Source organism: Neolamprologus brichardi, chromosome 11 (assembly GCF_056152115.1).
Source record: "Neolamprologus brichardi isolate AB-2024 chromosome 11, ASM5615211v1, whole genome shotgun sequence".
Lineage (NCBI taxonomy): Eukaryota > Metazoa > Chordata > Actinopteri > Cichliformes > Cichlidae > Neolamprologus > Neolamprologus brichardi.
In genome coordinates, this window is record NC_142114.1 from 12,726,648 (window position 1) to 12,742,740 (window position 16,093).

The 16,093-nt window shown below is 42.7% G+C and overlaps 1 protein-coding gene across 1 annotated transcript; it reads left to right on the forward strand.

Moving 5' to 3' along the window:
- The first annotated feature begins 229 nt into the window (after positions 1–229).
- On the forward strand, positions 230–1,847 carry LOC102788080 (chemerin-like receptor 1). The gene is made up of 2 exons (XM_006801469.2): positions 230–258; positions 359–1,847. The coding sequence occupies exons 1-2, from the start codon at positions 249–251 to the stop codon at positions 1,432–1,434; spliced, it is 1,086 nt and encodes a 361-aa protein (XP_006801532.2). The 5' UTR covers positions 230–248; the 3' UTR covers positions 1,435–1,847.
- The last annotated feature ends 14,246 nt before the right edge of the window (positions 1,848–16,093 follow it).

Consider the following 16,093-nt stretch of genomic DNA (forward strand, 5'->3'; position numbering starts at 1 on the left):
TGATAACACTCTTAGTGAAATAAATACTGCTCTTCTAAGACTTGTTCAACCTTTCAGTTTAATCATGGAAATATTAAATAATATCCAGCAAATGTATCACTCAGCCTTTCCTGCTGCATGAGCATATTCTGAGGTGTTTCTGTTCTCTTTTGCATAAACTGAGAGGGAGGAGTAATGGCAGCAAATAAAAGCAGCAAAAGACAGAGATGAGTGTAGATTAAAGACAGACTCTCTCAGCTAAAAGGAACATGGGGTCTGGTGAGAAACATTCGACATACATTAGCATTTCTTTTAAACTATGCCAGCTAAAAGATAATATGAGCTTTTGATAAACTGAATAAAGTGATTTTTGTTTTAGGTAACATCAGTTCGGCTGCAAATCCATCACATGGACTGGAATCAGCTTTGAGACACATACAAACAGCCTCTATTGTCATCTACTGTGTGATATTTATAGTTGGAACTCTGGGCAATGCTCTGGTTATCTATGTGACGGGCTTCAAAATGAAGAAAACAGTCGAGACAGTTTGGTTTTTCAACCTGGCCATAGCTGACTTCCTCTTCACAGCCTTCCTGATTTTCTCGATCATTTCTCTCTCTCAGAGTCACCAATGGCCTTTTGGAGAATTCATGTGCAAGCTCAACAACTTTGTGAGTGTAGTCAACATGTTTGCCAGCATCTTTACTCTGACAGCCATGAGTTTGGATCGTTGTTTGTCCATCTGGGCGGTGGTGTGGGCACACAACAAGCGCACAGTCTGCAAAGTTCGGCTCATATGTGTTGGTATCTGGGTGATTGCTGCGGTCTGCAGCACTCCTTATGCCACTTTTCGCACTTTGTTGGAATACAATGGGGAACATTACTGTGTTTATTCTATGACACATGAACAGAAATGGAGTCTCCACATTTTTCGCTTTCTTATGGGCTTTGTGATCCCATTCCTGGTCATATTTGTGTCTTATGTGGCCATAGGCATACGTGCAATGCGCATGTCAAGAACAAGGAGACGCAGATCTCGCCGAATCATTTTCTCCATCATTTTTGCATTCTTCATCTGCTGGTTGCCCTTCCATGTTTGCAGTTTTATAGAATTAAAGGCTATGAATAACCCAGACCTCTGGACCATTGTTAGAATCATGGGTCCTCAGACTGTGAGTCTGGCTTTTCTCAACAGCTGCTTGAACCCCATCCTCTATGTTTTCATGTGTGAAGAATTCATAAAAAAGCTTCGGCAGTCCATATGTTTTGTACTTGAGAGTGCCCTGGCAGAGGACCACATGTCGTTCTTGTCCACTCGCTCCATGTCAACCTTTTCAAATACTGCCCAAAAGTCAGAAGCTGCTGCAACTTCAAAGAGGACTGACACGGCCGATTTGAAATCCTTCACAGAAAGCAAAGTGATCGTCACTGAGGAGACACCGAGCACTGAATAAGATTTCAACATCAGGCAATGTAAACTGAAAAATTTCTTTTTTAATTGTTCATGTCAAATTGACTGACACAGTGCACTCATGCATAGATATTAAAAAGTGTGTGTTAAATTGTTACTTTGTTATAAATTGTTCTTACTGTTGCAGGGAGTATCTCGCTGTGCTCCCTCCAAGTGTAAGAAAGAAATGTTACGACTTTTCTGATTAGTCAAAGTAACAGAAACCCTTTGTGGCTTTGATTCTGCTTAAAGTTGTGATTATTGATTTACTGATTAAAACAACCAATGTTACATTAAAATGTGTTTTTTAAGGGTTTTCAAGATTACATTTGGTAAGATTTCTATTTGTGTACATAACTTTTTCATCTTCGAGCTTGTTAAACCATGTTTATTAGTATCTGCATCTATTACACTGTCAGAAACTCAACATTTATTGGTCTCTATGTATTTTTAACCTGTGAATAAAAACATGCCGATTAAATGCTTTTGTCTGCCTTCATGACAAACCTGACATACACACTGCTTCACCGCTGATCTAACAGGATGTCACGGTGTTCTATATTTGACTTGGAACACACTATGTAAATAACTATGAAGTGCAGAAAATGAACCACAGATTCACTCAGCTAGTTCTAGGTATCTTGCTGCACGCATATACTGTTCAGGCCTTTCTCACTCTGGGACTCAATATCAGAGCAGTAGTAATTACACTATTCACTCTAAATGTTTTTACTAAAAAAGTTGCTAAAAGTTTGCCTTTCATGAGGATAGATATTGAACCGTAAAAGCCATAGTAAATATCAGTAATGTTTGGTTTTCACTAAGGATCTCCAGAGGTAAGCAAGGTTATTTGCCAAGTCAGCATCATCAAAACTTTCTATGATTTATATCCAGTAGATTCTGCAGAACTGTAAAATTATACAATATATTGATATATATTATACTGATATATTTATCACTTTGCCTACACTACACTGCACATAACATACATTTCTGAACTGGTCTTCATCATTTGTGTCCTTTCTTCTACTAGCTGCAATTCTAGCAGTATAAAAGGAAGTAAGAAGAAGGAGTGTAAAAACATTTTATACATGTTATAAATCACTCACATCAATCATACACACATTCCTGTGACAATGCAATGCACAGTTCTTCAGTGGTTTTAATGAGGTGTGGCTTTTGATGGATCTTTCAGTCCAGTCCTTGTGTAATTCAGCATTCCTCAGCTATTTTTCCCTGTTTCCCTACCTTAAAAGTGGCTTCTTGACAGCCAACTTTCCACAGAGACCGTTTCTGATGAGCCTTCATCATGAGCAATAGATGGATCAGCTGAAGGGCCAGATGCATGTCTAATGTTTTGTGTCAATTTTATGCTTGTTTTTTCTCCTAACTCTTAAGGACATGACTTTCAGATACTTTTTGTAGTACTGAAAAAGAGTACTACACTATTTGACTGCAAATAGTCTGTAGGCCTGCTACTTCTTCTTCTTTTCTACATTTGCCCGGTTCCTCATTTTTTAAGCACACAAAAATAAAATTTTATGAATGTCAAACTGTGTCATCATTGACATTTTTTTCACAGAGCCAACAAAAGAAATGAAAACAAATTATGTTTTTGTGACAGTCTGCTAATAACAAATTGCAAACTGAAAGGAACAATTTAAAATGAGTAATTTAAAATGAGTCCGTTGCTAAGTTGTCTGTTATGTGTTGACACAACACTCATTCATTCCTTGAGCTACATGAATTTTTATATTTTTGTGATTCATATGTCAGTGTTAAATGGCTTTGAAAAATCCTCTGAAAATGATCAGCTACAAGGACTGAAATGAAAGTGAATGAAAAAGCAGCTGATGTCAAAAGAAAAACCTTCAGGAAGGCTGAAGAACTATTGCTCAAGATCCCTTGATCAACTGCAAAACATTACAAGAAAGTCAGATTCCTTGGAAGAAAAATACAAGAAGCACTTCAAGAACACACCCTTCCACCAACGCAGTTCACTCTCTGGGCAGCATTTACTTTTAAGGAAATAGTGCTGTAATTTTTAAATATTTGTTTTTGTTTTCTTTGTTCTTTTTAAACATAGCCTACTTTACAGAGTTTGTAGCGGAATAAAAGAAAAGAATAGAAGTTTGATCTTAACAAAAAAGTCCAGTAAAATGTGAGATTTAGTACCTTATCTCCATCTAAAACCAACAATTAGACTTTGTCCTCTGTCTGAGTCTGAGACCACTACACCAAGCACCAATTATCTAATCTTTACAAGTCCTGCTATGATCAAGGGGACATTCTGGGCTTTCTATTGGTACTATGGAGGCATGTGACACACGACACAGGAGCTCTAGTTTTACACTCCAACTTTATTCACCTCCAAACATGAACTGAGCATATTGTGCCCAAACACAGCAGAACCCTTCCTCCCAGCTTGGATGTGAGTGGAACCCTCTAGTGGGTCGTCACACATGCCGGCGCCCCCCCCCCCCCCCCCCAACACCCAACACCCAAACAACAGTCCACTAGTCCAGGACCCGGGGCTTAATCGTCCAGAATGGCTGAAACAGGAAGTCCAAGAACTGGCTGTGGGTTCACCAGGCCAGGAAAGACAGGCCAAACCCTCCACCGGCCACACAAGTGCCAGCGGGCACGGAGCGATCTAAGAAGGAGGGTCAGAGTCCAATGTTCCGGCAGCAGGTGGGCGGCCGCGGCGGGGGGCCCAGGCCGGCACCACAGGAGCATCCTGCAGAACGTATGCAGGCTGAACACTGAAACTACCTCCTGCCAGCCCCCAAAATCCAAAACAAAATAGTTGGGACCTGGTGCAATAACCCAAAACGGGCCGTCATAAAGCGGACGCAAGGGGGGTTGATGGGCGTCATGCCAAACAAAAACGAAAGGAGAAGATTCCAACAAAAACATGTGGTAGGCATTGGTGCACGAGACCAGGGACAGAAAGGGGGCTCCAGGGAGGCGGAGAGCCAGCACCGAGACATCAATACACGGGTGGGGGCTCTCAGGCAAAAATTCCCCGGGGACGCAGAGGGGTTGTCCAAGGACCAGTTCAGCGGGAGAAACCCGAGGTCCTCCTTAACCGCGCTGCACAACCCCAACAAAACCCAAGGCAGACGGTCGACCCAGTCACCACTCGTTAAGGAAGCATGGAGTGCGACCTTGAGCGACCGGTGAAACCACTCGCACATCCCGTTAGCCTGCGGGTGGTATACCATGCCATGGACCTTGACCCCCGGGCCGTCAGCCATGGCGGACCAAAGTTCCAACATGAACTGAGGGCCTCTGTCCGAGGTAATGTCAGCGGGGGGACCAAAACAGGAAACCCACGTAGACAGGAACGCCCTGGCCACCACCTCAGCTGTCGTGGAAGCCAGGGGAACTGCCTCCGGCCACCTGGTGGTGCGATCCACCACAGTCAAAAGGTGTGTGAAACCCTGCGACTATGGGAGCAGTCCGACCAAATCAGCGTGCACATGTTCGAAACGCCTACCAGGAATGCGGAAAGGTTTCAGGGGCGCCTGAGTGTGCCTGTGGACCTTCGAGCATTGGCACGGAATGCATGCAGCAGCTCAACTCTTTACTGCTTTCCGCAGGCCCGGCCAAACAAACTTGTCGCTGACCAGCTTGACCGAAGCCCGGACGCCCGGGTGAGAGAGAGCATGGATGGAGTTGAAAACATGACAGCGCCACGAAAGGGGAACAACGGGGCGCAGGCGACCTGTAGACACATCGCACAGCAAACGCGGACCTCCATCCCACACTGGCATGTCTTCCAGCACGGGAACAGTCTGCGATGACCGTAGGGCGAGGACGTCCCGGTCGGTGCTCTGCTCTGCAGTCATGGCGGCGTAATCGACACCGACATACACTGGCGAGATCAGCGCGCGGGACAGGCAATCAGCCACCTGGTTAAATTTATCAGCCACGTGCTGAGTGTCCATGGTAAACTCTGATATTGCCAAAAACTAGCGCTGCTGGCGCGCGCTCCAAGGATCAGAAACCTTGGACATGGCAAAAGTCAGAGGCTTATGGTCAACGTATGCGGTAAAATTGTGGCCCTCGAGGAAAAATCGAAAATGTCGCGTCGCGAGATGCAGAGCCAGCAACTCTCTGTCAAAAACACTGTACTTGCTACTGAAAAAGGCAAGGGGCTGCCAGATGCCAGAGACGCGTTGTTCCAACACGGCGCCCACTGCTACATCCGAAGCATCGGTGGTCAATGCGATCTCCGCTGACAGGAACGGATGGGCCAGCAGAGCAGTGTCGGCCAATGCCGACTTTACCACGGAAAACACACGGAGGCAGTCAGGGGACCAGTCAATGGGGTACCTTTTAAAGCACCATAGAGCGGTTGTAACAGGTGAGCAGACCAGGGAAGGAAAAGATTATAAAAATTCACCATTCCCAGGAACTCCTGCAACGCTTTAACCGAGGCAAGATGCGGAAAAAAAAGGCACGGTGGTTAGCACTGTTGCCGCACAGCAAGAAGGTCCTGAGTTCAATTCCAACATCAGGCCGGGGTCTTTCTGTGTGGAGTTTGCATGTTCTCCCCGTGTTTGCGTGGGTTCCCTCCGGGTACTCCGGCTTCCTCCCACCGTCCAAAGACATGCAGTTTGTGGGGATAGGTTAATTGGATAATCCAAATTGCCACTAGGTGTGAATGTGCGAATGAATGTGAGTGCGAATGGTTGTCTGTCCCTGTGTGTTAGCCCTGCGACAGACTGGCGACCTGTCCAGGGTGTACCCTGCCTCTCGCCCTATGACAGCTGGGATAGGCTCCAGCGCCCCCCGCGACCCTGAAAAGGATAAGCGGAAGCGAATGGATGGATGGATGGAAGATGCGGAAAAGCTGCGTCGGCCTGGACCCTGTCCGGCAACAGGACCACACCGTCAGCGGCAATACGGTGCCCCAGGAAATCCAGGACCAAAATGGTACTTTGATGGGTTGATGATCAGGCCGTGCTCTGCGAAACGCTGGAAAACCTGGCGCAGATGAGATTCGTGCTTGCCCACCGAGCTGTTGGCCACCAATATGTCGTCCAGGTAGACGAAAAGTAGCCCACGCAAAACAGTCCATAAGTCGCTGAAAGGTCTGGGCGGCATTTTTCAACCCAAACAGCATGCACAGAAACTCAAAAAGACCAAAGGGGGTGATGGGGGAGGTATTTGGAACATCCTCAGCAAGCACCGGCACTTGGTGATATCCCCACACCAAATCGATTTTGGAAAAGATCGTGGTACCTGCGAGAAGGGCGGAAAAATCCTGGATGTGGGGAATCGGGTAACGGCCATTCTCTGTAATGTTATTTAAATGCCGAAAATGCCCACACGGTCGCCACCGCCCGTCTGGCTTGGGAACTATGTGAGGCCCAGGCGCTGTTCGAGCGCTGCACAATGCCCAGGCGCTCCATGGCTGCAAATTCCTCCCGAACGACGGACAGTTTCGCGGGGTCGAGGCGACGCGCATGGGCGAACACCGGGGGTCCAACTGTGGGGATATAATGCTCAACCCTGTTGTTTTGCTGCCGCACTGGAGAAATTAGGAGTTGACAGAGACGGAAACTCTAACAGCAAACGCTGAATCACATCTCCAGAGGCCACTAAATTAGCCTGGATGAGGGGGTCGGCGGCCCGGGAAAAACAGGGTAGTGAAAAGAACGACAGAGCATCAATCAAACACCTGTGGGCAACATCGACTAACAGCCCATGGGCACAAAGGAAATTGGCGCCTAAGATAGGCACAGAGCTGGTAGCAACAACAAAGTTCCACTGGAATTCCCTGCTGTGGAAACTAACAGTCACTAACCTTTCTCCATAAGTTGCAATAGGAGAACCGTTAGCCGCAATCAGCCGCGGGCTGTGGCCTGCCGTTAAATGGTCTGCGCCGGTGGGTGGGATGAGGCTCTTCTGGGAACCAGAGTCCACCAGAAAACAGCGCCCAGAGCGTGAGTCTTCAATGAAGAGCAGCCGTTCCATATCATCAGCGACTGCGGCCACCACAGCGCGGAAACCGTCGCACTGTCACAGTCTGACAGTGAGGGCCTGAATGCTCCGGTACCTCTTGTCAGAAGGCAGTAGGGTGAAGACTGTGTATGAACGGTGTGTGGGGTCCTCCACAATGCTGGTGGCATTACTGATGCAGGATGCTGTGATAGGTGTCTGTGATGGAGGGAAGAGAGACTCCAATGATCTTCTGAGGTGTTCTGACTATCCGTTGTTGGGTAATAGGAGTAAAGATTAACGGCACCCTTTCAGATAGATTGCCTAAGCCCTTCTCTTTTTGTTCTGTTCACTAGGCCTTTAGCACAAGAAGTCAGACAAAACAATGACCTTAAAGGAACTAGAATAGCACCACAAGAACATAAAACAAGATTATTCATTGATGATATCATCACATACATCCAAAATCTGGACTCAGCAGTTCCTAAATGTTTTACAGTCCTCGCTGAATTTGGTCAGAAGTCTGGCTGTATACTTAACATTACAACAACACAGGTACACGTCAATTACACTCCAAACAGATCACTTGAACATAAGTATAAACTACAGTGGGATATAGAAACTATAAAATATTTAGGAGTCATGATTGCAAAAGACTTGAACAAGACTTGGCAAACTACTCCACTATTAACAGTAACTTAAATAGCGAGTTATCCAAGTGGTTGACAATAAATCTGGATTAGAGTTCAAGAATCATGCACCATATTAGGATAAAACCCAAGGGAGCCTAACAAGACACAGAAGGAGTGCATACAGGTTTGGTCAGAATTGCTTTATAATACACTGGGGACTGGCCTTCTCAGGTGTGCTGCATGGCTATTACAATGAATCTATTTTTCTCTCTACCAATCCGAATCCCAGACTCATAGTTCATGGGCTGGGGCAGGCAAATATCAAGATTCTTATGGGCAGGCATGAGGCCAAGGGTCAAATTCAAATTACTGCAGTTAGAGAAGGAGGGGGGAGAATTTTCTCTACCGAATTTAAAATAATATTTTTATCCTGCCCAAATGAGAAACACTGTGTGTTGGTGCTCTTCTGACAATGCTGCTAAATGGAAGGAGGTAGAGCTGACCCAGATCAGAGTCCCACCTCAAGCCAGATTGAGAGAGAAACAACTCAGAACCCAGGAAGAGGATAACATCACCGTAGCAGAAACACTAGCAGTATGCATAGAGATATTAAGGAGATGGAAATTGGAGGAAGACCGCCCTCTTCTGCTGTGGCCTTCAGGCACCAGCCTCTTCAGATCAGGATAAACTGACCAGACATTCACCAGGTGGACTGACAGGCGCCTAACAGCAAGAAGCATTTTGACCAACAGAAATAATTTTGAGACATTTGAAAAAGTAAAAAGAAAAAAAAAGAATTTAAAATAGAAAATAAAGACGTGTATTTTCAGTTAAGACACTTCACTGACACACAGGTAAAACCACAGTTATCAGCTGCCAGTAGTGTGGTAACTAGACAGATATCACCTAAAACTGTTCCTAAACTTTACTCTTTTCTACAAAAATGTAATGAGAACAATTCACACAGTATAAAATTCAAATGGGAAAGAAAAATGCAAAGGGAAATCCCAGAGAGTGGCATTAGATGTCCAAAACACAGTTCAAACAGTGGGGAAGAGGGTGTGTGGCCTCCCACTAGCTTAAGAAACTGGAGAGGATTTGGATGGAAAACTCTAATACGAAACTTTACCTTATATTAAAAGAAAACAATTTAGAACACAACATCCTTGCTGGAAAGATTAATGTCAATCGTCTACATGTCTTGTCGCCATTTGTTAAAATACAACCATTCTGGTTAGAAGTTAATGGAATCATTGAAGTACTTCTGAAATACAAAGTTCCCACTAATCTACAAACACATACAGAATCTGCAGCACATGCATGCGAGAAGGATTATTATGCTTTACAGCCCAGCAATGAGGTTCCTGACAATGAAACAAAAACACATGATTACATGTTTCCCATTTTTCCATTTATTAGTTCCTTCATGCAGAATCACAGCTGTGCCCCAAAATCTAGGCTGCATCCTTTGGAGGACATGGCCTTCACAGTCTACGTGCACCGGGTCCTTTGAAGACCAAAAAGGCTGGAACTGCGAGGCTGGAAAATGGGATGGTCTAGCCTTCAGATTTGCGTCACCAGCTGTATCAGTGGAGGTTAATAAACTGAGCTGTCTGCTCCTTGCTCAATAAAATATAACAGGACACTGGAGTAAAAGTTGCTGCATGAGCATATTCTGAGGTGTATCTGTTCTGTGTTGCATAAACGAAGACAGAGGAGTAATGACAAAATAATAATAATAATAATGTATACGTTATTGAGCCCCGTGGGGAAATTCCTCTCTGCATTTAACCCATTCACTCAGTGAAGCAAAATGACAAATAAAAACAGGAAAACACAGAGGCCAATGTAAGTTGAAGACAAACTCTCTCAGCTAAAAGGAACATGGGGCCTTTTGAGATACCTTAAAACATCAGGTTAAAGGTGATATTATTTCTTAAAAGACTAAATAAAGTCATTTTGTTTTTAGGTTAACATCACTTCACCTGCAAATCCATCACCTGGACTGGAAGCAGTTTTGAGACACATACAAACAGCCTCCATTGTCATCTGCTGTGTGATAGTAACAGACATAAGCAGTAACGTTACAGATTACAGTAACATGTAATCTGATTACTTTTTTCAAGTAATGAGTAAAGTAAGGGATTACTATTGCAAAAAAGGTAATTAGATTACTGTTACTTTCCCGTAACCACGCTGTGTTACTGTGTTACTAAAACCGTGACATCAAATTCACAACCAACTTTAAACCAAACATCATGAGAGAATCAATGTTTCACTTAACTGGGAAAGTACATTATAAAACAAAGTTGTGTTTTTGCCACATGGATTCATATGCATCTTCTTTAATACAGGATTGCAGTGGATTCCACTTCTGTGGACGTTTCCCAATTAACCAGTACAAGGTTGTCACTGCAGTGTGTCATAAGACACTTATAGTATGTTCTATAACAATACAAGAAATGTTCCATAAATCTTCTCTCATTTGTTTTCTTCAGTCCATCATGCCTGTGAATTTATGTCCAAATTGTAAATTTGCATATAAATTGTTTAGTTTTGTTCACACCTCATCGTCGGTGTGATTTGTTTTAACCGTAACCCTATTTTATATGGTTTTATTTGTTTAAGATTAACAAACTATGAGCATTAACTTGGACATTACACTTCACTTTTTCTAATGTGCCATTAGACAACCCCTCACTACCTTCGACAGACTGTTCTGCCTCTATTCAGTCCTGATCCATGCATGTCAGGGTGTACTACCTGCAAAATGGGATTAACCAAATTATCACTTATAGCTAATCTACAAACACATGCAGAATATGCAGCACATTCATGAGTACTTCCATACAGAATCAGTATTTTACTGGATGTTACTATTTGTACGCACAGTTAATAGTGGCAGCCTCACAGAGTGCTGGGGTTTGGTGCTTTGATAAACTGAGTTTATATAATTAGCAAGTGCTGGGTTGTGGTTTTTCACGTCCATCTGATAAGTAAGCGAGTAGCAAAGTGTCTCTAAGGAGGTGTGAAGCCTGGGTACTTTCCAGCAGAAGAAAAATGTATTCAACAATAAATAATTGCTAAGGGAAATACATAACCTAAGTGGAACTACAATAAAGACTACTCCTCTAACACAGGAGATAATGGGACACATTACTGTGTATATTCACACATGAACAAAAATGGAGTCTCCACATTTTTCGCTTTCTTATGGGCTTTGTGATCCCATTCCTGGTCATATTTGTGTATTATGTGGCCATAGGCATACGTACAATGCGCATGTAAAAAACAAGAAAACAGGGATCTCACCGAATCATTTTCTCCATCATTTTTGCATTCTTCATCTGCTGGTTGCCCTTCCATTTTGCAGTTTTATAGAAATAAAACCCTTTATGGCTTTGCTTCAGCTTAAAGTTGTGATTATTGATTTACTGATTAAAACAACCAATGTTACATGAAATGTGTTCTTTAAGGGTTTTCAAGATTACATTTGGTAAGATTTCTATTTGTGTACATAACTTTTTCATCTTCGAGCTTGTTAAACCATGTTTATTAGTATCTGCATCTATTACACTGTCAGAGACTCAACATTTATTGATCTCTATGTATTTTTAACCTGTGAATAAAAACATGCCGATTAAATGCTTTTGCCTGTCTTCATGACAAACCTGACATACACACTGCTTCACCGCTGATCTAACAGGATGTCACAGTGTTCTATATTTGACTTGGAACACACTAAGTAAATTAGACTACACACAAACTACAAAACATCTCTTTTAAAAGCAAATAGGAAAATAGATAACGGAAAAATCTCCTCAGCACATTGAAATGCAGCAAATGAACCACAGAGTCCCTCAGCTAGTTCTAGCTATCTTGCTGCAAACATATACTGTGCATGCCTTTCTAACTCTGGGACTTGTTGTTGTTTCAGTATCAGCAGAGTACCTACTACACTATTCACCCTATAACTGAAAGCTAAAAAGATTTAAATATTTTTTGCTAAAAGCATTTGCCTTTCATGAGGATGATATTAAGGACAGACATAGACAGAAGGACTAACTGCCTCACATGTCTTGCTTTAGGAATCCGAGAACAGAAAGAAAGCATCTTCCCGCTGTCAGGGGATGATGTGGAGGAAGGACAGACATCAGAACATAAGATTTTAGGCATTATAATATCTGGAAGGCAAATTATTCAGACGAATTTACACACAAACACAGACACATACACACACACACTCGTCTGGTTTTCGATCCTTGTGGGGATATCCCATTAAAATAATGCTTCCCCTAGCCGCTTACTCTAACCCTAACCATCAAAAATTAATGGCTAACCCTTACCCCAAACCTAACCAACTGTAACCCTGACACTAAAACCACATTTTGACTGTCAAAAATGCCTTCAACTTCATGAGGACATGGATTTTGGTCCCCACGAGGGCTCTTGGTCCCCACCAGTATAGTAAATTTCAGATTTTGGTCCCCATCAAGATAGTAAGAACCCATACACACACACACCAGCTTAGAGTTTGATTCCATGTCAGAGCTCAAGTCAAGGCTGCCCACAACAACCAAACAGGTAGTATTGATGGGAAAAGAGCAGGCTCCTTCCGCACCCAACCGGCTCTTCAGGTTGTTTTGTTGCTTTAATTAATTTATTATCAACAACAATATAAAATTATGCACAAAAGGAATTACTAATGTAAAAAAAATGTGGTTTTATTTATATATGTTTATATATAAATATATACGGTGGCCCCCAGAGACAAAGCACGTTCTAATGTGACATTGTTGTCCCCAGCTCTCATTCTTTGTCTTTCCCTCCCGCTCTCTTCCTGTGCTACTGCGAGTGTAACTACAGCCCCTCCTCCCTCTGCCCATCGCAAGCACAAGGCTCGCATGCAGAATGGAGCAGAAAAAAAGTGCGCGAGAGAGGGTGAGAGAAAGAAAAAACACGTCGTTCACGTCAAAGAGTCGGCTCTAACAGCCGTTTTGTTCGCAACCAACATATCACTAACGGGTAGTCCTCTGATTACATGCAACAGAAAACAGGTTACCCGGTTTTACAAAATAAAAAAAAAATTAAAAAAATCTGCATGACCCAGAGGGAGATGGTTATTTCTGAAGGTACCATTAAAACTGGTAACATTTTTCAATGAGAACTTTCCTAATCAGAATGTAACAAGGCTGCAAATCATTGATCTCTATGTCATTTTAGTAACTCTCCTGTCTTGACATGATCAGCCCTACAATTCAGAACCAATTCAGATCAGGGACTGCTAGGCTTGATCTCTTTTCTTTTATGTTCTCAGCAAGCCCGCGCTACCTTCAACTTAATGCATTTTTGACACTTATATACACCACCAGTGTAATTTTTTTTAAAGACCATAAACATATATGTTTTTGTTTGCTTAAGCCATCTTAAGCCTTAAGTTAACCGTGAGCCTTAACTTGCACAAAATGGCAGATGTAACAATGTAACAATGATACAAATTACTAAGCTGGTTTTTATTATGGTCTTTGGGTCCAGTATTTTGAGTTTCGTCTGATTTCATAATTTCCTCGTTTGTTTCTTTATATTTATATTCCCAGATTTCGGTTTCCTATCCATCCTGTATTGTCTCTATGAATTCTTGTCTCCCTTATGTTCCCGTGTCTGGTCTGTTGCCATTTTTGTGTTGTATATAATATCCCCTTGTATCAAGTTAGTTGTAATTTCTCTGTGGTTATCCCTTTGTTTGATATCCTCATTGTTCACTCCATGTTTAGTGTTTATAAACTTAAAATAGTATTCCTAGTTTCAGTGATTCTGGGTTATGTACTAGTTTAAGTTGTTTGTATTCTGTGCCTTGTTTTAGTCATCGGGCTTTGCCTCTCTTCCCCAGGTGTTTCTTTTCCCCTCATTATCTTGTGACTATGTATTGTCTGAGTCTCCCTCAGGTGTATCTTGTCAGGTTTCATTTGTAGAATCTTTCGCCTTCTCAATGCAGTTGGGACCATCAGTTGTGAGAATAAAGAAAAGCAAGTAAATGAGAAGGTGTGTCTAAACTTTTGACTGGTAGTGTATAACATGTTTATTATTCCCAGCATCCATTTCACAGCCGAAGACTGAACATTTATTGATCTTTATGCATTTTTAAAGCTGTGAATAAAAACATGCCACATTTGTCCGTCTGCATTACACACCTGACTTACACCCTGTTGATCTAACAGAATATCACAACGCTATATACTATAGACTTGTTCCATTTGCACAATGGAACACACTATGTAAATCTGACTACATCAAACATCACATCTCTTTGAAATTAAAAGCAAAAAGGAAAATAACTCCTTGAAAAATGTCCCTCACCACATTAACTCCTTAGCATTATTTGTAGGTTATTAAAGTATGGAGAGCAGGAAATGAACCACAGAGTCCCTCAGCTGGTTCTAGTTATCTTGCCTCTTGCTTCATATGCAGTAAGAAACATGGGTTTAAATAGCTCTAAATAACATTATCATCATATTTGCCTTCAGATCAATCTACTGATCTTAAGGTAGAGGTCAAGGATCAAATGTCATGTGATATATTGATAGATTTTCATTTCATCTCAGACAGTACTGTCACAAAGCTCCTTGCTTGTCAGTTATGTGCATGTAGCCTTTACATTACTGCCATCTTGTGGCTGACAGCTGTACTTTCAATCTGCAGCTCTATTTTTTTAAGGCCGTGCCACAATGGCTGGAGCTGGGTGAGCGGAGAGGACAGCAGCTTCTGGTAGTTTGTGCATGCACATTGTGGATAAACAGCTGACCCTTGATGGTAACTGACAAGCAAGCTGGCTCTGCTTTCACTGCTCTGAGACCAGCTGGAAATTGTGCTTCGTGTGGAAGCACAGTTAGCATTAATAAGTTAAAAAAAATGTAATTCATTTACCATTTAACAGATGAGTTTTCTCTAGCTAACCATGGTTGCCAACATCTCAGATGTAGAGAAGATGGAGCGTGAAAAAGCTTCTAAAACTTCTGCTACATTAACAAGGAAAGGGGTGATGATGATGAAGAGGGGTCGACAGCTTGATGTCAATCACAATATAAAGTATTTTTTACTTTTGATATTTTATGCACAGTTTTCCAGTAATACAGTTATTACTGCTTCTTGGTTTTTTTTGTTTGTTTTTTTGTGGAGGGGGGGGGGGGGGGGGGGGGTGTTTGAGGAATAGTTTGAAAAATGTATCCATCCCATTGTCAGTTTCAGCTAATACTAAATAATTTTTGGTAATATACTTGATGTTTATTTAACTATAGAAGTCATAATATTTTACAAGTATTCAGACAGGAATAAGTGCAGAATGGCGAAGAGGTCCATGTAGAGTGCAGGCAGGCAGCGTAAATGTTTTGTTTTTGCATATATAGACAATGTACACCACACTTGTAAGAGTCATAGTTTCTAAGTTATAGCACTTTTTTTTGTCAGTTTTTAACCAATAAATCATTAAACTGACATTGAAGATCTTGGTGGCTGCAATTTCAGTGGATTACATACTGACAGAATGATGGCATGCACGCAGCACAGATTTGGCAGGTCCCGGTTCAGGTAGCCCAATTTAGTCTCACATTCAACATGATGTTGCTAAAGACAAAAACTACAATAACTCCTGGACCTGGGATATAGAGTATGTTGAGTATGTATGGGAGTGTGATTGTGTGTACAGTGTCTGTTTCTGTCTGTCTCCACGTCGGGTGAGTGCTAAATGTTTGCTTATGTGTATATGGGGGTGGGAATGCACGTTTGTGCCTGCGTGCGCCTGTTTGTCTGTGTCTATATGTCAGGTCGGGTCTTAGACTCCACCTCACTGGGAACATCTCCGGATCTCCGAGGGAGACCTATCTCCCTCACCACACTCTCTGCCGGTGGCTGATGCCCTCAGATGTCGGCGCATTGGTGGGTCTTGGTGTCTGGGGCTGGGAGCTCATGTATGTACTGGCTCACTCCTGGTGGCGACTTGGCGGGGTCTGGCGCCTGTGGCCTGGCTGGGCCCCTTCTGGGGGGTGGGGCACCCTCAGGCCTCTGGCCTCTGGGCCTGGGGCTCAG